The sequence below is a fragment of the Heterodontus francisci genome, chromosome 12 (assembly GCF_036365525.1).
Source record: "Heterodontus francisci isolate sHetFra1 chromosome 12, sHetFra1.hap1, whole genome shotgun sequence".
Classification (NCBI taxonomy): Eukaryota; Metazoa; Chordata; class Chondrichthyes; order Heterodontiformes; family Heterodontidae; genus Heterodontus; species Heterodontus francisci.
The window spans coordinates 20,804,142-20,822,044 of NC_090382.1; the positions used below are offsets into that span (position 1 = coordinate 20,804,142).

Sequence of the window (17,903 nt, forward strand, 5' to 3'; positions counted from 1 at the left end):
ATGGCAAACCTTCCATGCAGTTTTTAAAGCAGGCAATCCTTTTTAAACTAATCTCCCCAATACAATATCATCGCTCTCTTCTGTTTCACATTGAACAATTTTATAAAGCATCTAATTTTACAGTTATTTTGTGGCAATAAGCACTGTATGGTGCAATATACATTCATTATAGAATGGCCAAGGTTCAATTCATTTGATATGCTGATTTCATCTTGGGTTCAATTTATGTCAGTCTGCTGTATAAATTGTCCCAGTACACTGCCCATGTACAGTGTGCTGTGGACACTGACACTCTCCCATGTACACTGCTGTACACACTGACATTCTCCCTCATGTACACTGTGCTGTACACACTGGCACTCTCCCTCATGTACACTGTGCTGTACACACTGACACGCTCCCTCATGTACACTGTGCTGTACACACTGGCACTCTCCCTCATGTACACTGTGCTGTACACACTGACACGCTCCCTCATGTACACTGTGCTGTACACAGACACTCTCCCTTATGGACATTGCTGTACACAGACACTCTCCCTCATATACACTGTGCTGTACAGACTGACACTCTATCCCATGGACACTGTGCTGTACACACTGACACTCTATCCCATGGACACTGCTGTACACACTGACTCTATCCCATGTACACAGTACTGTACACACTAGCACTCTATCCCATGGACACTGTGCTGTACACACTGACACTCTATCCCATGTACACTACTGGATACTCAATCTTGGGCACATTGGGAGAAGAGCCACAGATGCGACCTTTGAACTCAGCTCCGGACGTCAACAGCCACCCATGAGTTGCTCTTTGCTGATTGGCCGGCACTGGTGTAGCACTATTGAGTCTCCGGTTGCCACTACCGGATCTGTTAGTGGCGTCAATAACCCAGTGCAGCTTCTACCCATCCGGTCCCGATCCCAGTCCGGGTGAGAGGCCAGGCCCCGGCTCCGGCTCCAGGAAAGAGGAAGGGAATTATTTCAATCTCCTGCCTCCCCTGTTCTATGCTCCGGGTTTCCGGGCGGTGCCTGGAAACGGCGGACCGCCCGGAAGTGACTGAGGCAGAAGATGGCGGCGGTGTGGCGCGGCTCGGGGAGCGGGAGCAGGCGGGCAGAGCGGGCCTTGGCCTGGTCACGCACTGCACTCGGCTGCGCGCTGCTTCTAGTTCCCTGCCTGGGTGTCACACCAGCCGGCGCCGACATGACGGACGGGAACAACGAGTACCTGAAGCGGGAGCACAGTCTGATGAAACCTTACCAGGGTGAGTGGAGGAGGGACAGGGGCGGGTGGGACTTGACTGGGACTCTGGGGCTGGAGATCTGGGGTCATAGGCCATAAGGATGGCAGTCACGTGACCTCTAGTGTTGGCAACCCAAAAGCAAAATACTGCAGATGCTGGAAATCTGAAATACTCAACAGGTCTGGCAGTGTTTGTGGAGAGAGAAACTGACCTTTCATCAGAACTGGAGTTGGCAAGCCATCTGTGATGTGCGACCCCCATAGAGCAACACCCATGGATGACCCAAGGAGTTTAACAAATCTTCTCTGCTTTTGAATTCTATTCCTCTGCTTTTTATGGCAGTGTTAATCTGCGTTGGTTTCAACCATCCTGCCTTTTCAATGTTCAAGTACTTCAAAAGTACTTCATTGGCCTTAAAGTATTTTGGGACATCTGGCAATTAAAAAAGTTGCTCGGTGCATGCAAATCTGTTATTTAGGAATCTGTATCCCTTGATCATTTAGTATCTCTACCCCATTTAGACTGTTAATTTCTAAAGAATAAGTCATCCCCTTATTCCTCCCACCAAAGTGCGACACCTCATACTGATCTATATTGAAAATAATTTGCCATTAATGCCCATTTGTATTTTTCTGCAGTCCTCAGTCTTAATTGCACCCCACAATTTGGTGTCATTTGCAAATTTTGATATGCTTTTGATTCCTGACTCCAAATCAGTTATGTAAATAGTGTGCAACAGTAGTCCCAGCACTGATCCCTGTGGAAAACCATTTTCCGCATTCCACTAGCCTGAGTAACCAGCTTTTAACCCTGTTATGTCTTCTGTTTTTTATCCAGTTGGCTATCCATTCTCCTACTTGTCCCCTGACTTGTCATCAATCCATTTTCCAAACCTTATCAAAGGCTTTTTGAAAATCCAAATATCTGGTAATCACTGCATTACCCTTATCTACTCTTTTTTGTTATCTTCAAAGATTTAACAAAGTTGGTCAAGCATGACTTTCTCATTTTAAAGCTTATAGTTTATTTATATGTTCAATTTCTAGATGTTTTTCTATTAGTATCCTTGTGTAAAAAATTCCAATGTTTTTCCAATCTTCTTTCTCCTTCTTCTTCTTTGGCCTCCTTGTCTCGAGAGACAATGGGTAAGCACCTAGAGGTGGTCAGTGGTTTGTGGAGCAGCGCCTGGAATGGTTATAAAGGCCAATTCTAGAGTGACAGACTCCTCCACAGGCACTGCAGGTAAAGTTGGTTGTCGGTGCTGTTACACAGTTGGCTCTCTCCTTGCGCTTCTGGCTCTTTTCCTGCCAACTGCTAAGTCTCTTCGACTCGCCACTCTTTAGCCCCGCCTTTATGGCTGCCCGCCAGCTCTGGTGATCACTGGCAACTGGCTCTCACGACTTGTGGTCAATGTCACAGAACTTCATGTCATGTTTGCAGACGTTTTTAAAACTGAGACATGGACGGCCGGTGGGTCTGATACAGTGACGAGCTCGTTGTACAATGCATCCTTGGGGATCCTGCCATCTTACATGCGGCTCACATGGCCAAGCCATCTCAAGCGCTGCTGGCTCAGTGGGGTGTATATGCTGGGGATGTTTGCCACCTCGAGGACTTCTGCGTTGGAGATATGGTCCTGCCACCTGATGTCAAGGATTCTCCGGAGACAGCGAAGATGGAATGAGTTGAGACGCCGCTTTTGGCTGACATACGTTGTCCAGGCCTCGCTGCCGTAGAGCAAGGTACTGAGGACACAGGCTTGAAACACTCGGACTTTTGTGTTCCGTGTCAGTGCGCCAGTTTCCCACATTCTCTTGGCCAGTCTGGACATAGCAGTGGACACCTTTCCCATGCGCTTGTTAATTTCTGCATCAAGAGACAGGTTGCTGGTGATAGTTGATTAGGTAGGTGAACTCTTGAGCCACTTCCAGAGCGTGGTCGCCGATATTGATGGATGGAGCATTTCTGACGTCCTGTCCCATGATGTTCAATTTCTTGAGGCTGATGAATAGGCCAAATTTGTTGCAGGTAGCCGCAATCCTGTCGATGAGTCTCTGCAGACACTCTTCTGTGTGGGATGTTAATGCAACATCAGCAAAGAGGAGTTCCCTGATGAGGACTTTCCATACCTTGGTCTTCGCTCTAAGACGGGCAAGATTGAACAACCTGCCATCTGATCTTGTGTGGAGGAAAATTCCTCCTTCTGACGACTTGAATGCATGTGAGAGCAGCAGTGAGAAGAAGATCCCAAACAGTGTAGGTGCGAGAACACAGCCCTGTTTCACACCACTCAGGATAGGAAATGGGTCTGATGAGGCACCGCTATGCTGAACTGTGCCTTTCATATTGTCATGGAATGAGGTGATGATACTTAATAGCTTTGGTGGACATCCGATCTTTGCTAGTAGTCTGAAGAGACCACGTCTGCTGACGAGGTCAAAGTCTTTGGTGAGATCTATGAAAGCAACGTAGAGGGGCATCTGTTGTTCGTGGCATTTCTCCTGTAACTGGCGATGGGAGAACAGCATGTCAACATGTCAGCATCTCTGCTCGAAAGCCGCACTGTGCCTCAGGGTAGACACGGTCAGCCAGCTTCTGGAGTCTGTTTAAAACCACTCGAGCGAAGACTTTACCCACTATGCTGAGCAGGGAGATTCCACGGTAGTTGTTGCAGTCACCCTTCTTCTAGAGGGTGATGATATTGGCATCGCGCATGTCCTGTGGTACTGCTCCGTCGTCCCAGCACAGGCAAAGCAGTTCATGGAGTGCTGAGATTATAGCAGGCTTGGCACTCTTGATTATTTCAGGGGTAATGCAGTCCTTTCCAGGGGCTTTTCCACTGGCTAGAGAATCAATGCCATCAGTGAGTTCTGATTTTGTTGGCTGTTCGTCCAGCTCATCCATGACTGGCAGCTACATTGAGGGCGGTCTCAGTGACATTTTCTCTGGAGTACAGTTCTAGGTAGTGCTCCACCCAGCGTTCCATTTGCTTGCATTGGTCAGTGATCAATCCCCTGATTTAGACTTGAGAGGGACAATCTTCTTGATGGTTGGCCCAAAAGCTCTCCATGCCATCGTACATTCCTCTGATGTTTCCGGTGTCGGAGGCCAGCTGAATACGACTACATAGGTGTTGCCAGTAGTCATTTGCACAGCGCCTGGCTGTTCTTTGTGCAGCGCTTCTGGCAACTTTAAATGCTGCAGATGTTAACTCGCTGGGGGCTTTCTTGTAGTTCGACAGTGCAGTGCGCTTAGCGGCTATGACAGATTCCAGCTCTTCAAAGTGAGATTGAAACCAGTCTGCATTCTGTTTCTCACATTTGCCAAAGGTACTCATTGCTGAGTCATAGATGACGTCTCTGATTTGGGCCCACTTGGTCTATGCATCCTCTGCAGGAGTGTTTTGAAGGGCTTTTTCAAGTGAATTTGGCAACTTATGTAGCGGCTGTGGATAAGAATTCTGTTAGTGTTGATGTGCGGGTGGCCCTTCTGCTTGGAGTGATGCAACTTCCTTAGTTTGAGTCTAACTTTGCTGCACACCAGGGAGTGGTCGGTGTCGCAGTCCGCAGTGTAGAGCCTGCGTGTGATTTGGACACTGTTTATAGAGGCTCGCCTTGTGGCGATGAGGTCCAGCTGGTGCCAACGACGTGATCTTGGGTGTCTCCGTGAAACCTGGTGACAGGGTTTAGTATGAAAGAACGAGTTGGTGATGCAGAGGTTGTGCTAGGTACACAACTCCAGCAATCTCTATCCATTCTCATTCATCATTCCAATGCCATAGCGCCCAAGGCAGGAGGGCCATGAGTCATGGTCGGCCCCAACCCTGGCGTTAAAGTCCCCCAGCAGGAACAAATGTTCGGTATTGGGAATGCTACTAATGATATTATGGAGTTCCTCGTAGAACCGGTCTTTAACTTCAGGCGGGGAGCAGAGTGTTGGAACATAGATGCTGAGTAGGTGTACTGGACCAGAGGCGGTGAGCAGTCGGATGTCGGCATGCATTCCGAGCCATTTGAAGGTGGCTTTATCATGCTGAGCAAAGAGTTTCTGATGGCGAACCCACTCCATGCTGTCTTGGTTCTTCAGGATCCCTACCCTGCCAGTAGAAGGTGTAGTCTTGCTCTCTTAGAGATCCGCTCGCAGGGAGGCGTATCTCCTGAAGTTCTGCAATGTCCACATTGAGTCTACTGAGCTCGTTGTTACTAATCACTGATAAGGTAACTACCCTGACTTGGTTCTATCTTGCTTTATGAATATAGGAATAGCATTATTCATCCATATAGCCTCTGCTGTCTCTTCCCTAGCTTCTTTGAGTGTGTGATTGCAATCCATCTGGACCATTGGTTTTATCCTATTTAAGTTTGGCTAGTTTATCAATTCATCCTTTCTGTCTTAGATGTTTAGATATCCTTTTTGATCTCTTCTTCTGTCATGCCATCTTAATACTTTAAGATAGGTTTTAATTGTGTGTTAATTTTTGGGAAATTTCTTCCACAGGCCCAATATATGCAAAGGTTTGAGCAATTTATCTAGCATTGCCACTTCTTTTTCTTATGTTGTGTTCTATTGGTTCATGATTAAAGCTAAGAACAGTGACAGAGTGGTAGACAGGGCCGATATTGTGAAAAATGTGGTGGTGCACCATTGCACAAAATGTTTGTTCATCTTGATGGCAGTTGCAACAGAAGTTGTTAAACCAAATGATACAATGTATATTTACAGAGAGTTGTGGGAAAAGAAAGGACCGATGGGAACTAAATTGAATGGGAAGCAATATGGAAGTAAAACAGCAACACAACCTTGCATTACAACAGTGACTTTCTTTATTCATTTGTGGGATGCGGGCATTGCCATATCAGCCCTGTGTAATGCTCTGTCACTGTTCTTAGCTTTAATCACGAACCAACAGAACACAATGTAAGAAAAGGAACTGGCAATGCTGGATAAATTGCTCAAACCTTTGCATACATAGGGCCTGTGGAAGAAACTGCACAAAAAATAACATACAAACAATTAACCAAAAAAAAAGCACTTCATTGGCTGTAAAACTCCTTGAGACATCTGGTGGTCGTGAAAATTGCAATATAATTGCAGGTGCTTTTTTTCTTGTATCACTCCCTCTTATCCCAGTGTGTTTTCTAAAGAACAAAATTTATCTGAATTATTTTACCTTATAATTTGTCACATACCAACATAAATGAACTGGATAGAGCTTCAGAATTTTAGCCATTTATCAATTTACAATGTTACTAATGCTGGATGAGTTCCAATATACTCTACTTTTCAGCTACATTCGTAGATACTAGATGGTAAACCAGTTAATTACTCACTAAATTAGAAAGATATTCATTTCAAATTAATTGAAAGTTGTTTTTGATTTTAAAAAATAAAGACTCAGTAAATGAAGATGCAAACCATGGCAGGCAGGAAAAGACCCACAGCCCATTCTGCCTGTCCCACACAAATATGCGTTGTTTGTCACTATCTGTAATAAAAGCAAAATACTGCGGATGCTGGAAATCTGAAATAAAAACAAGAAACGCTGGAAGTACTCAGCAGGTCTGGCAGCATCTATGGAGAGAAAATCAGAGTTAATGTTTCAGGCCAGTGACCCTTCTTCAGAACTGCAGTTAGTAACATCAGTATAGAGTAGGGATTGAACCTTGGAGATCGAAGTCTGTTCTGCATTTAACCACTAGGACTGCCAATTTTATATACATTTTCAATGAAGATTGAATAAGAAACTTTGTAAAAGTTTGCTAAAGTTAGTGAGCTTTTAAATATACAGGCATTGCACAGTCTATGCATTAAATATTTCCATATGGTCAGTAGTAATTCAGTGAAGTGTACCACATGAGAAACACTTCACATCGTAATAAATATAGATCAGACCTTTTCTACCTGAGTTTCATCAGTGTGTGTATACTCGGAACATATCCCTTAATTTTCTAGGTTCAATCCCTATTCTGTACTGATGTTACTACGTGAAGCGAGCTAAAAGTGGGTTCAGTGCCCTCGTTTAGGAGTGGTGGAGATAAGCCAGGACCTAGCCCCTACCCTGGTTTTGTTTACAAAAATTAGGTATTAAAATTAATATAATAATTGAACCAGCACCAATTGCCATTTGCAGAAGGGAGTTCCAAACATCTATTGCCTGTTGTAAGTAGAAATGTTTCCTAATTACACTCCTGAAAGGTCTAGCTCTATTTTTAGGCTACACCCCTAGTCCTAGACTCTCCAACCAGCAAAATTTGTTTCTCTCTATCTATCCTATCAGTTTCCCTTTACTATCTTGAAAACTTTGATCAAATCACTCTTTAATTTTCTAAATTCCATGGAATACAACCCTAGTTGGGTGAAGTACTGGTGATTTAGAGGTCTGTTTACCGATGAGGGTTGCAATTTGATGACAGGACAGCATCACACAAGAAGCACATTGTACAATATTGTTAGCTTGCGTGTCATATTGCCCCTGGAGAATTCCTACCAGTGCACTAATGTGACAACATTTCATTCTGCTAGAGCTTTGCTGCTGAATTCCATTGAATTCAACATGGAATAGTAAAACCTATCTGAGTTTTGAAATTCGTTTGCTAAAATGAGACCAAGCATTAAAGTCTCGACACAGCTTTCTTCAAAAGATGTGCTAACATGGCATATGGGGTTTTCTCTCCTCAATCAATTTTCTCTCTCCTTTTTTCTTTTATTTTTCTCTTTTACGGTCCTTTTTTTTTCTCTCTTTCCACCACCACTTCTTCCACCCCAAAACACCCCAGGCACCACCACCATCAATCGCAAAGCTTTCAAACACCTCATAGACTTGCTGTTTCTCCATCTTCAAAAGCCTCCTCAAAACTGCTTCCTTGACCCTGATTTCAGCCACCTTTGTCTTCTCTCTCTGGTTCAGAAGTGCTGAAGGTCAATTATAGCACCCTTACAGCTGCCCCAGCCAAAGTCAGTCAATGGCGTATTCTTCTTTGTGAGAAACTTTGTGTTGTTTTCTTTGTCTAAGGCTCTTTGCTTCTTCCTGTAGGAGTGGGCTCGAGTTCGATGCCTCTGTGGGATTTTGGTGGGAGCACCATGTTGACGGGCCATTACGTTCGCCTAACGCCCGATGAGCGCAGTAAAAGCGGATCAATCTGGAACCGAGTGGTAAGTGTGTGCCAGTGATACCAGTAAACTGCTGTCCCTAGGTTGCTGATAAAGTGTAATGCTTGTGAAATTATTGCACTACGCTCACTTCAGCTGAAACTGAACACTTAGTACCATTACCTCTCCAGTAATCTGCCTTTCTGATGATGAAGCAGAATTTTCACCGGAAAACATCTTGAGCACATTATTGCCTTATTGCTTTTGCTTACTGGCATCATTTTTCCCATCTCTATAGAGTTGGAGAATTTTACAGCACCGAAACAGACCATTCAGCCCATCAGGTTCATGCTGGTGTTAATGCTCCACATCAGCCTCCTAACACTTCATCTCGCACTTTTAACGTATCTTATTCCTTTGTCCCACATATATTTATTTAGTTCCATTAAATACATCTATGCTATTTGCTACAACCTCTTATGGTCGCAAGTTCCACAATCTAACCACTGTCTGGGGAGAGAAGTTTCTACTGAATTCTATATTGGATTTATTAGTGACCATCTTATACCAATGGCCCCTAGTATTGGACTCCCCACAAGTGGAAACATATCTCTACATCTACCCTGTTGAGTCACTGCAGAATTTTAAAGACTTCTGTCAGGTCACCCCTCTGTCTTCTCTTTTCTAGAGAAAAGAACTGCAGCCTGTTCAGTCTTTCCTGATGGTTGTACTCTGTCATTACTGGTATCATCTGACAAAATTCAAACCCTAATTTGTGTTATGTTTGTCTTTATTTGTCCTAATGTGGATATAGTTTATCCACTGGAAGTGAGGAAATCTGGGTCACCTTCATTATAATGGATAATGGCAACTCTTTCCGAACTTGGATTGTGTCGAGTGCTGGGCGACAGGTTACAGTCTGTCACTGATGGTGGGAGCAACTTGCAGTAATGAAGAGCACTTGCCCTGGTCTATTGTGTGAAGATGCTATTCAGCTGGCTGCTCTGAAATGAGGCAGTGGCTGGGCTTTACACTTGACCTCAGTGCCTAAGCATTGGGGACTGATTTAAAAGAAAAAACAGGTTTTCTGTGTCTTACCTCCCGCTATTGACCCCTGCTTGAAGATGCAGGTGCCAACATCAGATGAGGATGGTAGGTTACTCCTGTTACGCTGATACTTGGCCACCTGACCAGGTCATAGAAATTTTTTTATGTTCCTTCACTAGATATGGGTATCACTGGCAAGGCCAGCATTTATTGTCCATCCCTAATTGCCCTTGAGCTGCATTCTTGAATTGCTGCATCCATGTGGTGTAGGTACACCCGCAGTGCTGTTAGGAAGGTGAGTACCAGGATTTTGACTCAGCCACAGTGAAGGAACAGCAATATAGTTTCAAGTCAGGATGTGTATGACTTAGAGGGGAACTTGCAGGTTGTGGTTTTCCCACATGTCTGCTGCTCTTGTCCTTCTAAGTGGTAGAGGTTGCGAGTTTGGAAGGTGCTGTCGAAGGAACCTTGCTGAATTGCTGCAGGACATCTTGTAGATGATACACACTGCTGCCACTGTGCACCAGTGATGGAGGGAGTGAATGTTTAAGGCAGTAGTTGGGGTGCCGATCAAATGGGCTGCTTTGTTTTGGTTGACCTTCTTGAGTATTGTTGGATCTGCACTAATCTTGGCAAGTGCAGAGTGTTCCATCATGACGTGAGCCTTGTAGATGGTGGGCGGGAGTTGGGAGGTGAGTTACTTGTAGAATTCCCAGGCTCTGACCAGCTCTTGTAGCCGTTGTATTTAAATGACTAGTCCAATTAAGTTTCTAGTGAGTGCTAACCCTCTCTGGATATTGATGTTGCCGAATCAGCTATGGTAATGTCATTGAACATCAAGAGGAGATGGTTAGATTCTCTCTTGTTGAAGATGGTCATTGCCTAGGACTTGTATGATGTGAATGTTGCTTGCCACTTATCAGCCCAAGCCTGAATGTTGTCCAGGTCTTGCTCCATGCCGGCACAGAGTGCTTCATTATCTGAGAAGTTGCTAATGGAACTGAACACTATGCAGTCATCCGTGAATATCTGCACTCATGATGGGAGGGAAGGTCATTGAAGAAGCCGCTGAAGCTGGTCCTGTGGAAACCTACCCAAGCAACAGTCAATGACTAGGAAAAGCAGAAAGAAGGCAGTTGCTTTAACAGAAGGATCCTTTATTGCATTTATTACACATGCAGTTGATGTACTGCTTCCATAACTGTAAAGTGGATTGTGTTTTGTTCCTTATAGATTATTGGTACCACTGAGAAAAGGGTATGGATCATATGGCCCGGTATTGACTTGTGTGTGTTCTCGTTAAGCTGTGTGTGCTAGTTTTAGCCATTTCACCCAAAGTAATTGATTCCTTATTCTGAATTTCATCGGGAGTATTTAAGAGAATTGATGGAGTTTCAGAAAAGATTCTTGCACCAGATTGTTCCCTGTTTCTCTCTAATTTCCGTTAAAAAAAATTATTTTCCACTATCCAATCTTCAAAGAAAGAAAGCTTGCCTTTATGTAGCACTTTATCATATTTTTCGGAATGTCTCAAAGCATCAAACTTGAATTGAATTACTTTGGAGCGCAGTGATCATTTGGACCCACAAACTGCAGGGAGATGAATTTACTACTAGTGGTTCTGGTTGAGGGGAGACTATTGACCATGATCCCAGGGGAGTGTTTCTTCCTCCTGCGAGTGGTGCCATGGACGTTTAAACAAGCCATCACGGCAGGCAGTGGGGGCTTTGGTTTGTCGTCTCACCCTAAAGATGAGTCCTCCAACAATGCAGTACTCCCTCAGCATGGTAGAGTAATCAGTCTTAAGCTGTGGTTCCCACTCCTAATCACAATCTGCTGACAGCTGCTTAAAGTGTATGTGCATGGACAAAAATGATGCTTGCCCCTGTGATGCTCCCCAACAGATGAATATCCTGGCTCATTCATTCTCTAGACTCTCACATGCAAATAGTCCCTTTGGACTGGAGGGCTGCATTTTTTTAGATCCATTCCCCCAGCAGAAATCAAAGCCTTCAGATTAAGAAGGAAGATGGGAGGAAACTGGGAATAGATGCACTGTCGTAGCATTACTAATTTAGTGCCAACAACCTGGGTTCAAACTAATGTGAGGGAGCTTATAAAAAGCAAAATCAAAACGTGCAGATACTGGAAACCTGAAACAAAAACAAAAAACGCTGTGCGGGCAGCATCTGAAAGAGAACAGTTTGAGTAAAGGTTTTAAGTGTAGACTTTTCCAGAATTCATCTGTTCTCTCCACCGATGCTGAATATTAGAGAGCTTGTGTATCTGTATAACTGACCATCCTTTGCTCTCTATATAGATTACTATTTCTTTAAAGCTTCAACCAGTGTCGTCTCTGTCTTTACAGCCGTGCTACTTGAAAGACTGGGAGCTCCACGTCCAGTTCAAAGTTCATGGAACTGGAAAAAAGAACCTTCACGGTGACGGGTTAGCCATCTGGTACACGAAGGACCGATTAAGCCCTGGTAGAGTATTGCACCTTCTGTTATCCTGTGATAGAAAGATAGAAATTGGAGTTTCCATTAATCTAAAATCTGCAATTTGTGTCTTTATTTGTATATTGGAAATGTGGGAATTAGAACACAGAAAATGCCTATAAAATTCCTATGTTAAACCAGTGGATAGAAAGTGTGTGCTGTACTAATGGCAGGGGTGATGCCCCTTCAACTTCAGAACCTGCTCATTGGGGTCACAGCCTTTGACAATCGCAGGAGAAATTAACTTGTCAGAAATCTGCCTTTAAAGAGTGTACTTTTAAAGAAATAACTTGCATTTCTGCATTACCTTTCATGACTTCAGGATGTCTCAACATGCTTCATAGCCAATGAAGTACTTTTTAAAATATAGTTGTCATGTAGAAACCACAGCAGTCAATTTGTGCAGAGCAAGCTCCCACAAACAGCAGTGTGATAATCACCAGAAAATCTGTTTCATTGATTGGTAGTTCTGATGAAAGGTCACAGACCTGAAGCATTAGCTCTGTGTCTCTCTCCACAAATGCTACCAGATCTGCTGAGTGTTTTTAGCATTTTCTGTTTTTATTTCAGATTTCCGGCATCCGCAGTATTTTGCTTTTGCATTGGGGTAATCTCCCCTGCAGTTGTCGAATAGTGCCGGAGAATCTTTTACAACCACCAGAGAGAGCAAATGGGAACTTGGTTTAACATTTCATTTGAAAAACGGCACATTCATTTCCTCAGAGCTGCACTGGAGTGTCAGCCTAGATTTCAGCTCTACAGATTTCTCTACAGATTTTTTGTTTGCTGCTCCTTGGTGCAAAATAGCAACTTCCCTGTTAATTGGTGTGCCTCATACTAGAGATAGCAATCTTGCCATGTTGATATTGTGCTGCACTTGAGTGCTGGTGCGAAGCCACCTTGGGTGCAGATGCAGTAATACAAGTGCCTTGTAATAGCGTGCTGTTGTGAAGCCATCTGGAACAGGTGGTTTTGCACCAATGGGCACAGCCTGCAGTCCAAAAGCAACTGATGTTAAGCACTGGCAAAAAAAACAACTCCCATATTTACGCACCCAGTTCTGCATCAATGAAACATTTTTTCTATTCTTGGTATGCGGGCGTCATTGTCAAGCATTTATTACCCATCCATGGTTGCTCTTGAGAAGGTGGTGAGCTTTCTTCGTGAACTGCTAATGTCTGTTGTGGCGCAGGTGCTCCTGCAGTGTTGTTCTATAGCGAGATCCACGATTTTGAGCCAGCGTCAATGAAGGAACGGTGATATATTTCCAAGCCGGGATGATGCGTAACTTAGAGGGGAACCTGGAGGTCGTGGTGTTCCCATGTGCTTGATGACCTGAAACTTGTAGGTGGTGGAAGTTGCAGGTTTGGAAGGTGCTGTCGAAGAAGCCATGTCGAGTTGCTGCAGTCTAACCTGTTTCACTTTTTATTAAATGTTACTTGTCAATTTGTTGCCCTCCGCTCTTTTCCAGAAGGAGTACATCAAAGGTTACTACACAAAATAAGAGCTCATGGTGTAGGGGGTAAGATATTAGCATGGATAGAGGATTGGTTAGCTAACAGGAAGCAGAGAGTAGGGATAAATGGGGGATTTTCGGGTTGGCAAGCTGTAACCAGTAGAGTGTTACAGGGATCAGTGCTGGGTCCTCAACTTTTTACAGTTCATATAAATGACTTGGATGAAAGGACCAAATGTATGGTTGCTAAATTTGCTGATGACATAAAGATAGGGAGGAAGGTAAGTTGTGTAGAGGACAATCTGCAGAGGGATGTGGATAGGTTAAATGAGTGAGCAAAGATTTGACAAATGGAGTGTAATGTGGGAAAATGTGAACTTGTCCACGTTGGCAGGAAAAGCAGTATATTTTAATGGAGAGAGATTGCAGAACTCTGGGTGCTGTTGCATGATTCACAAAAAGTTAGTATGCAGCTACAGCAAGTGATGAGGAATGCAGATGGAATATTATTTATTGCAAGAGGAATGGAAAACAAAAGTAGGGAGGTCTTGCTACAACTATACAGTACGTTGGTGAGACCACATCTGGTGTACAGTTTTGGTCTCCTTACTTAAAATAGGACATAATTGTATTTGAAGCAATTCAGAGAAGGTTCACTCGACTGATTCCTGTTCTGAACTAGTTCTTGTGAGGAGAGGTTGGGCCTGTATCTATTGGAGTTAAGAAGAATCAGTGATCTTATTGAAACATAAAAGATCCTGACAGGTTGGATGCTGAAAGGATGTTTCCCCTTATGGGAGAGACTAGAACTAGGGGACACAGTTTAAAAATAAGGGGTCTCCTATTTAAGATGGAGATGAGAATTTTTTTTTTTGAGGGCTATTAGTCTGAAGAATTCTCTTCCCCAGAGAGCAGTGGAGACAGGGTCATTGAATATTATTAAGGCTGTTGATTAGGTAGCTAGATTATTGAGAGACAAGGGCGTCAAAGGCTATAGCGTATCGACAGGAAAGTAGAGTTGAGGCCACAATCAGATCAGCCATGATCTTATCAAATGGCAGAGCAAGCTCGAAGGCCAAATGGCCTAGTCCTAATTTGTATGTTTGTGTATGTATGTATGTATGTAGGAACATAGGAGCAGGAGTAGGCCATTCAACCCATCGAGCCAGCTGCACCATTCAATACAATCATGGCTGATCATCCATTTCAATGCCATTTTCCCACACTATCCCCATGTCTCTTTGTCGTTGGTATTTAGAAATCTGTCAATCTCTGCTTTAAACATACTCAATGACTGAGGTTCCACAGCTCTCTGGGGTAGAGAATTCCAAAGATTCACAACCCTCTGAGTAAAGAAATTTCTCCTCATCTCTGTCCTAAGTGGCTTCCCCCTTATTTTGAAATTGTGTCCCCTGGTTCTAGACTCCTCAACCAGGGGAAACATCTTAGCTGCATCTACCCTGTCTATCCCTTTAAGTATTTTGTAGGTTTCAATGAGATCACCTCTCATTCTTCAAAACTCTGGAGAATACAGACCCAGTTTTCCCAATCTCTCTTCATAGGACAGTCCCACAATTCCGGGAACAAGTCTAGTGAACCTTCGTTGCACCACTTCTATGCCAATAATATCGTTCCTAAGGTAAGGGGACCAAAACTGCACACAGTACTCCAGGTGCGGTCTAACCGAGGTTCTATACTCTCTCTGTCCCCCCCACTCTCTCTGTCCCCCCCCACTCTCTCTGTCCCCCCCACTCTCTCTGTCCCCCCCACTCTCTCTGTCGCCCCCACTCTCTCTGTCCCCCCCCCCCCCCCCCCTCTGTCCCCCGATAGTTGCCGAGAGCAGGAACACTCGGGACAACAGCTTTGTCGTTGGTCCGTTTGTTTAAAAACATCGCACTGTCAGTTTCACAGCTGATAGCCGCTGAAGCAGGAAGGCATTTCCTAACTTCGGACAGAGTCGGGGTTTTGCAGCGTGCTGTTAAAAAAAAAAAAGCCGGAAAACCCCGAATCTATCCGAAGTTGGGAAGCGTTTTCCTGCTGCAGCAGCTGTCAGCTGTGAAACTGACAACACTATGTTTTTAAACAGTTGGGTCTGCAGAAAGATGACAGTGGAAACTTCTCATCTCCACTTACGGACCCCTGGCGAGGATGAAGAATGGCCCCGAATGTAGTTTCCATCCGCAGGCCGGATGGAAATGTCTGGCGGGCTGGATGCTGGCCCACAGGCTCTATATTGGACAACCCTGGGCTCCAAGAATAGCAGTGAGGAAATTGCGCAAAAAAATCCCTCAGCTGGAGGACAGAACAAGTCTAGCAGTTATTACTGATATTTGAAGTGGTGAGGCAGTGAAGTGGCTAACCTGGCAGGGTATATTAAGCCATGAAAATGAATCAGCATTTCTTTATCTCCCAATCCACTCATTGGATCAGCACATTAGTTTTGGATTCAATCAAATTATTTCATATTGTTGATATTTATTCATTCAATCGTTTTGCTCTCCCTCTCCCACCTTCTCAAAAAAACATTTTCTCTGCGTAAGTGCATAATATAGACTGTCTGCATATTGACTGCTTTCTGACTTGGTAATTTGTTTTGCCTTTTTTTCTGCCACCGTAACCTGATCCTGATCACTGGACTTGCGCACACGGCAGTTTTGAGTGAAGGTGAGGGAGGGGCACGGTCACTGGATAGTAATAGGGAGCTTGAGACCTGGCTGATATTGTTTTCCCTAAGGCGAGGTTTAGGTCCCAGCTGTTGCTCAGTTAGATCCTGTTTTTAAATGTTCCTCAGCTGTTGTTTTTGTTTGCTTTCTAGGTCTGGTCAGCATGCCCTTTAGTCACTTGACTGCCTGCGTTGCTAGGTCATCTTTATGTAAACTAGTTCTTGTGTAAAGCCTTCCTTCCACATGAAAGAATGAAGCTAATAGTCCAGGCGAGGCATCTTACACAAGAACCCAGTTACTTTCTATTGCTTGCTGCCATGTATGCGCACTTCTGTATGTCAAATATTTCCTGAGCCCCCCTACCGTGCTCATTTTTTGCTTTCCTTTGCAGGGCAGAGTATTTTGGAATGAAGACTAGTATTTTTATCGGCACTTATTATAATGGCACCCATTGTGAGGATATAATTGCATAATCATTAATGCCCATTTCACTATCTTTCACTTACAGGCACTGTGTTTGGAAGCAAAGATAAATTCCATGGTTTGGGACTCTTCATAGACACCTACCCAAATGATGAGAGTGCTGATGTGAGTGCCATGTGATAACCTGACTTTTTAATCCTATTCTGTGTTCTGCTCTTAATTCATATTCTCTTCGACTCATACAAGTTATGCCAAATCTTTACAAATCGCTGGTTAGGCCTCAGCTGGAGGATTGTGAACACCACATGGACCGCACACTTTAGGAAGGATGTCAAGGCTCATGGAAGAGCTTTTGGTAGAATGATACCAGTGATGGGGAACCTCAATTTTGTGGGTAGACTAGAGAAGTTGGGATTGTTCTCCTTAGAGCAGGGAAGGTTAAGTAGAGACTTAATAGAGGTGTTCAAGATAATAAAGGGTTTTGATGGAGTCAATGAGGAGAAGCTGTTTCCAGTGGTACAAGTGTCAGTGACCAGAGGACACAGACGTACAGTAATTGGCAAAAGAACCAGAGGTGAGAAGAGGAGAATTAACTCTTAAGTTATGATGATCTGGAATACACTGCTTGAAATGATGGTGGAAGAAGATTCGATGGTGACTTTCAAAAGGGTATATACCTGGAAAGGAGAAATTTGCAAGACTATGGGGAAAGAGCAGCATAGTGGGACTAATTGGATAGCACAACAGAAGAGCCAACACAGGCATAATATGCCGAATAGTCTCTTGTACCATATAATTGTACGATTTCTATGTAGCAGTAATGGTCTTGCACATTCGTACCACGAGTAAAAATAATCACCTGCTGCTTTTCAACAATCTCAATTCTCGCCTCCAGTTGTTGCTGCCAGTGCCAACACTAATGACCTCATTCATCCTACTGTTAGACACCTCTGTGGACTCGTGACATCCATTAAATCCAGAGAGGGCTGCTGGATTCAAGTGTTGCACCATTCAGGTGGACAGTCCTTGTAGTAACGGTGTTCCTTATTGCCGAACTTGATAGCAACATTTTCCTAACTGGATGGTTTTCTAGGCCACTTTTAGATGAATTAAGAGTCAATCACATTGTGCGGGATCGTTTTCGCACATATTAGACATTAGTGAACAGCTGCGTTTTGGAGTCACTAGTGGGCAGTCATAACTTCATGAGATTTTAACGTGGAAAATTTTCCACGCTATATCAGTTTTATTAGAGGTGCCATTTTTCTCTCCATGCTTGGAGGCATGTGACAGTGAACAGGAAAGGCTTGACTAGAAGATTTGTGAAGTGCAGCTGCTTTATTGATGATGTACCATCAACGGGATGGGTGGCGATTAGGAAATTAGTTTTGAATGTAGAGAAGATACCAAATTCCAGTCCATCACCACAAAGTTCTGGATGCAGAATGGGGTTTCCTCCCACAAACACTAATAGT

The 17,903-nt window shown here is 43.9% G+C and overlaps 1 protein-coding gene across 1 annotated transcript in view; it reads left to right on the top strand.

The window, feature by feature from the left end:
- Positions 1 to 909: 909 nt before the first annotated feature.
- The window catches only part of lman2 (lectin, mannose-binding 2), a 38,384-nt gene continuing 21,390 nt past the window's right edge, over positions 910 to 17,903 (top strand). Inside the window, exons 1-4 of the mRNA XM_068043181.1 lie at positions 910 to 1,273; positions 8,286 to 8,404; positions 11,757 to 11,874; positions 16,514 to 16,593. Coding sequence (XP_067899282.1) covers positions 1,081 to 1,273; positions 8,286 to 8,404; positions 11,757 to 11,874; positions 16,514 to 16,593 — 510 coding nt within the window. The 5' untranslated portion in view covers positions 910 to 1,080. The remainder of the gene's footprint in view (positions 1,274 to 8,285; positions 8,405 to 11,756; positions 11,875 to 16,513; positions 16,594 to 17,903) is intronic.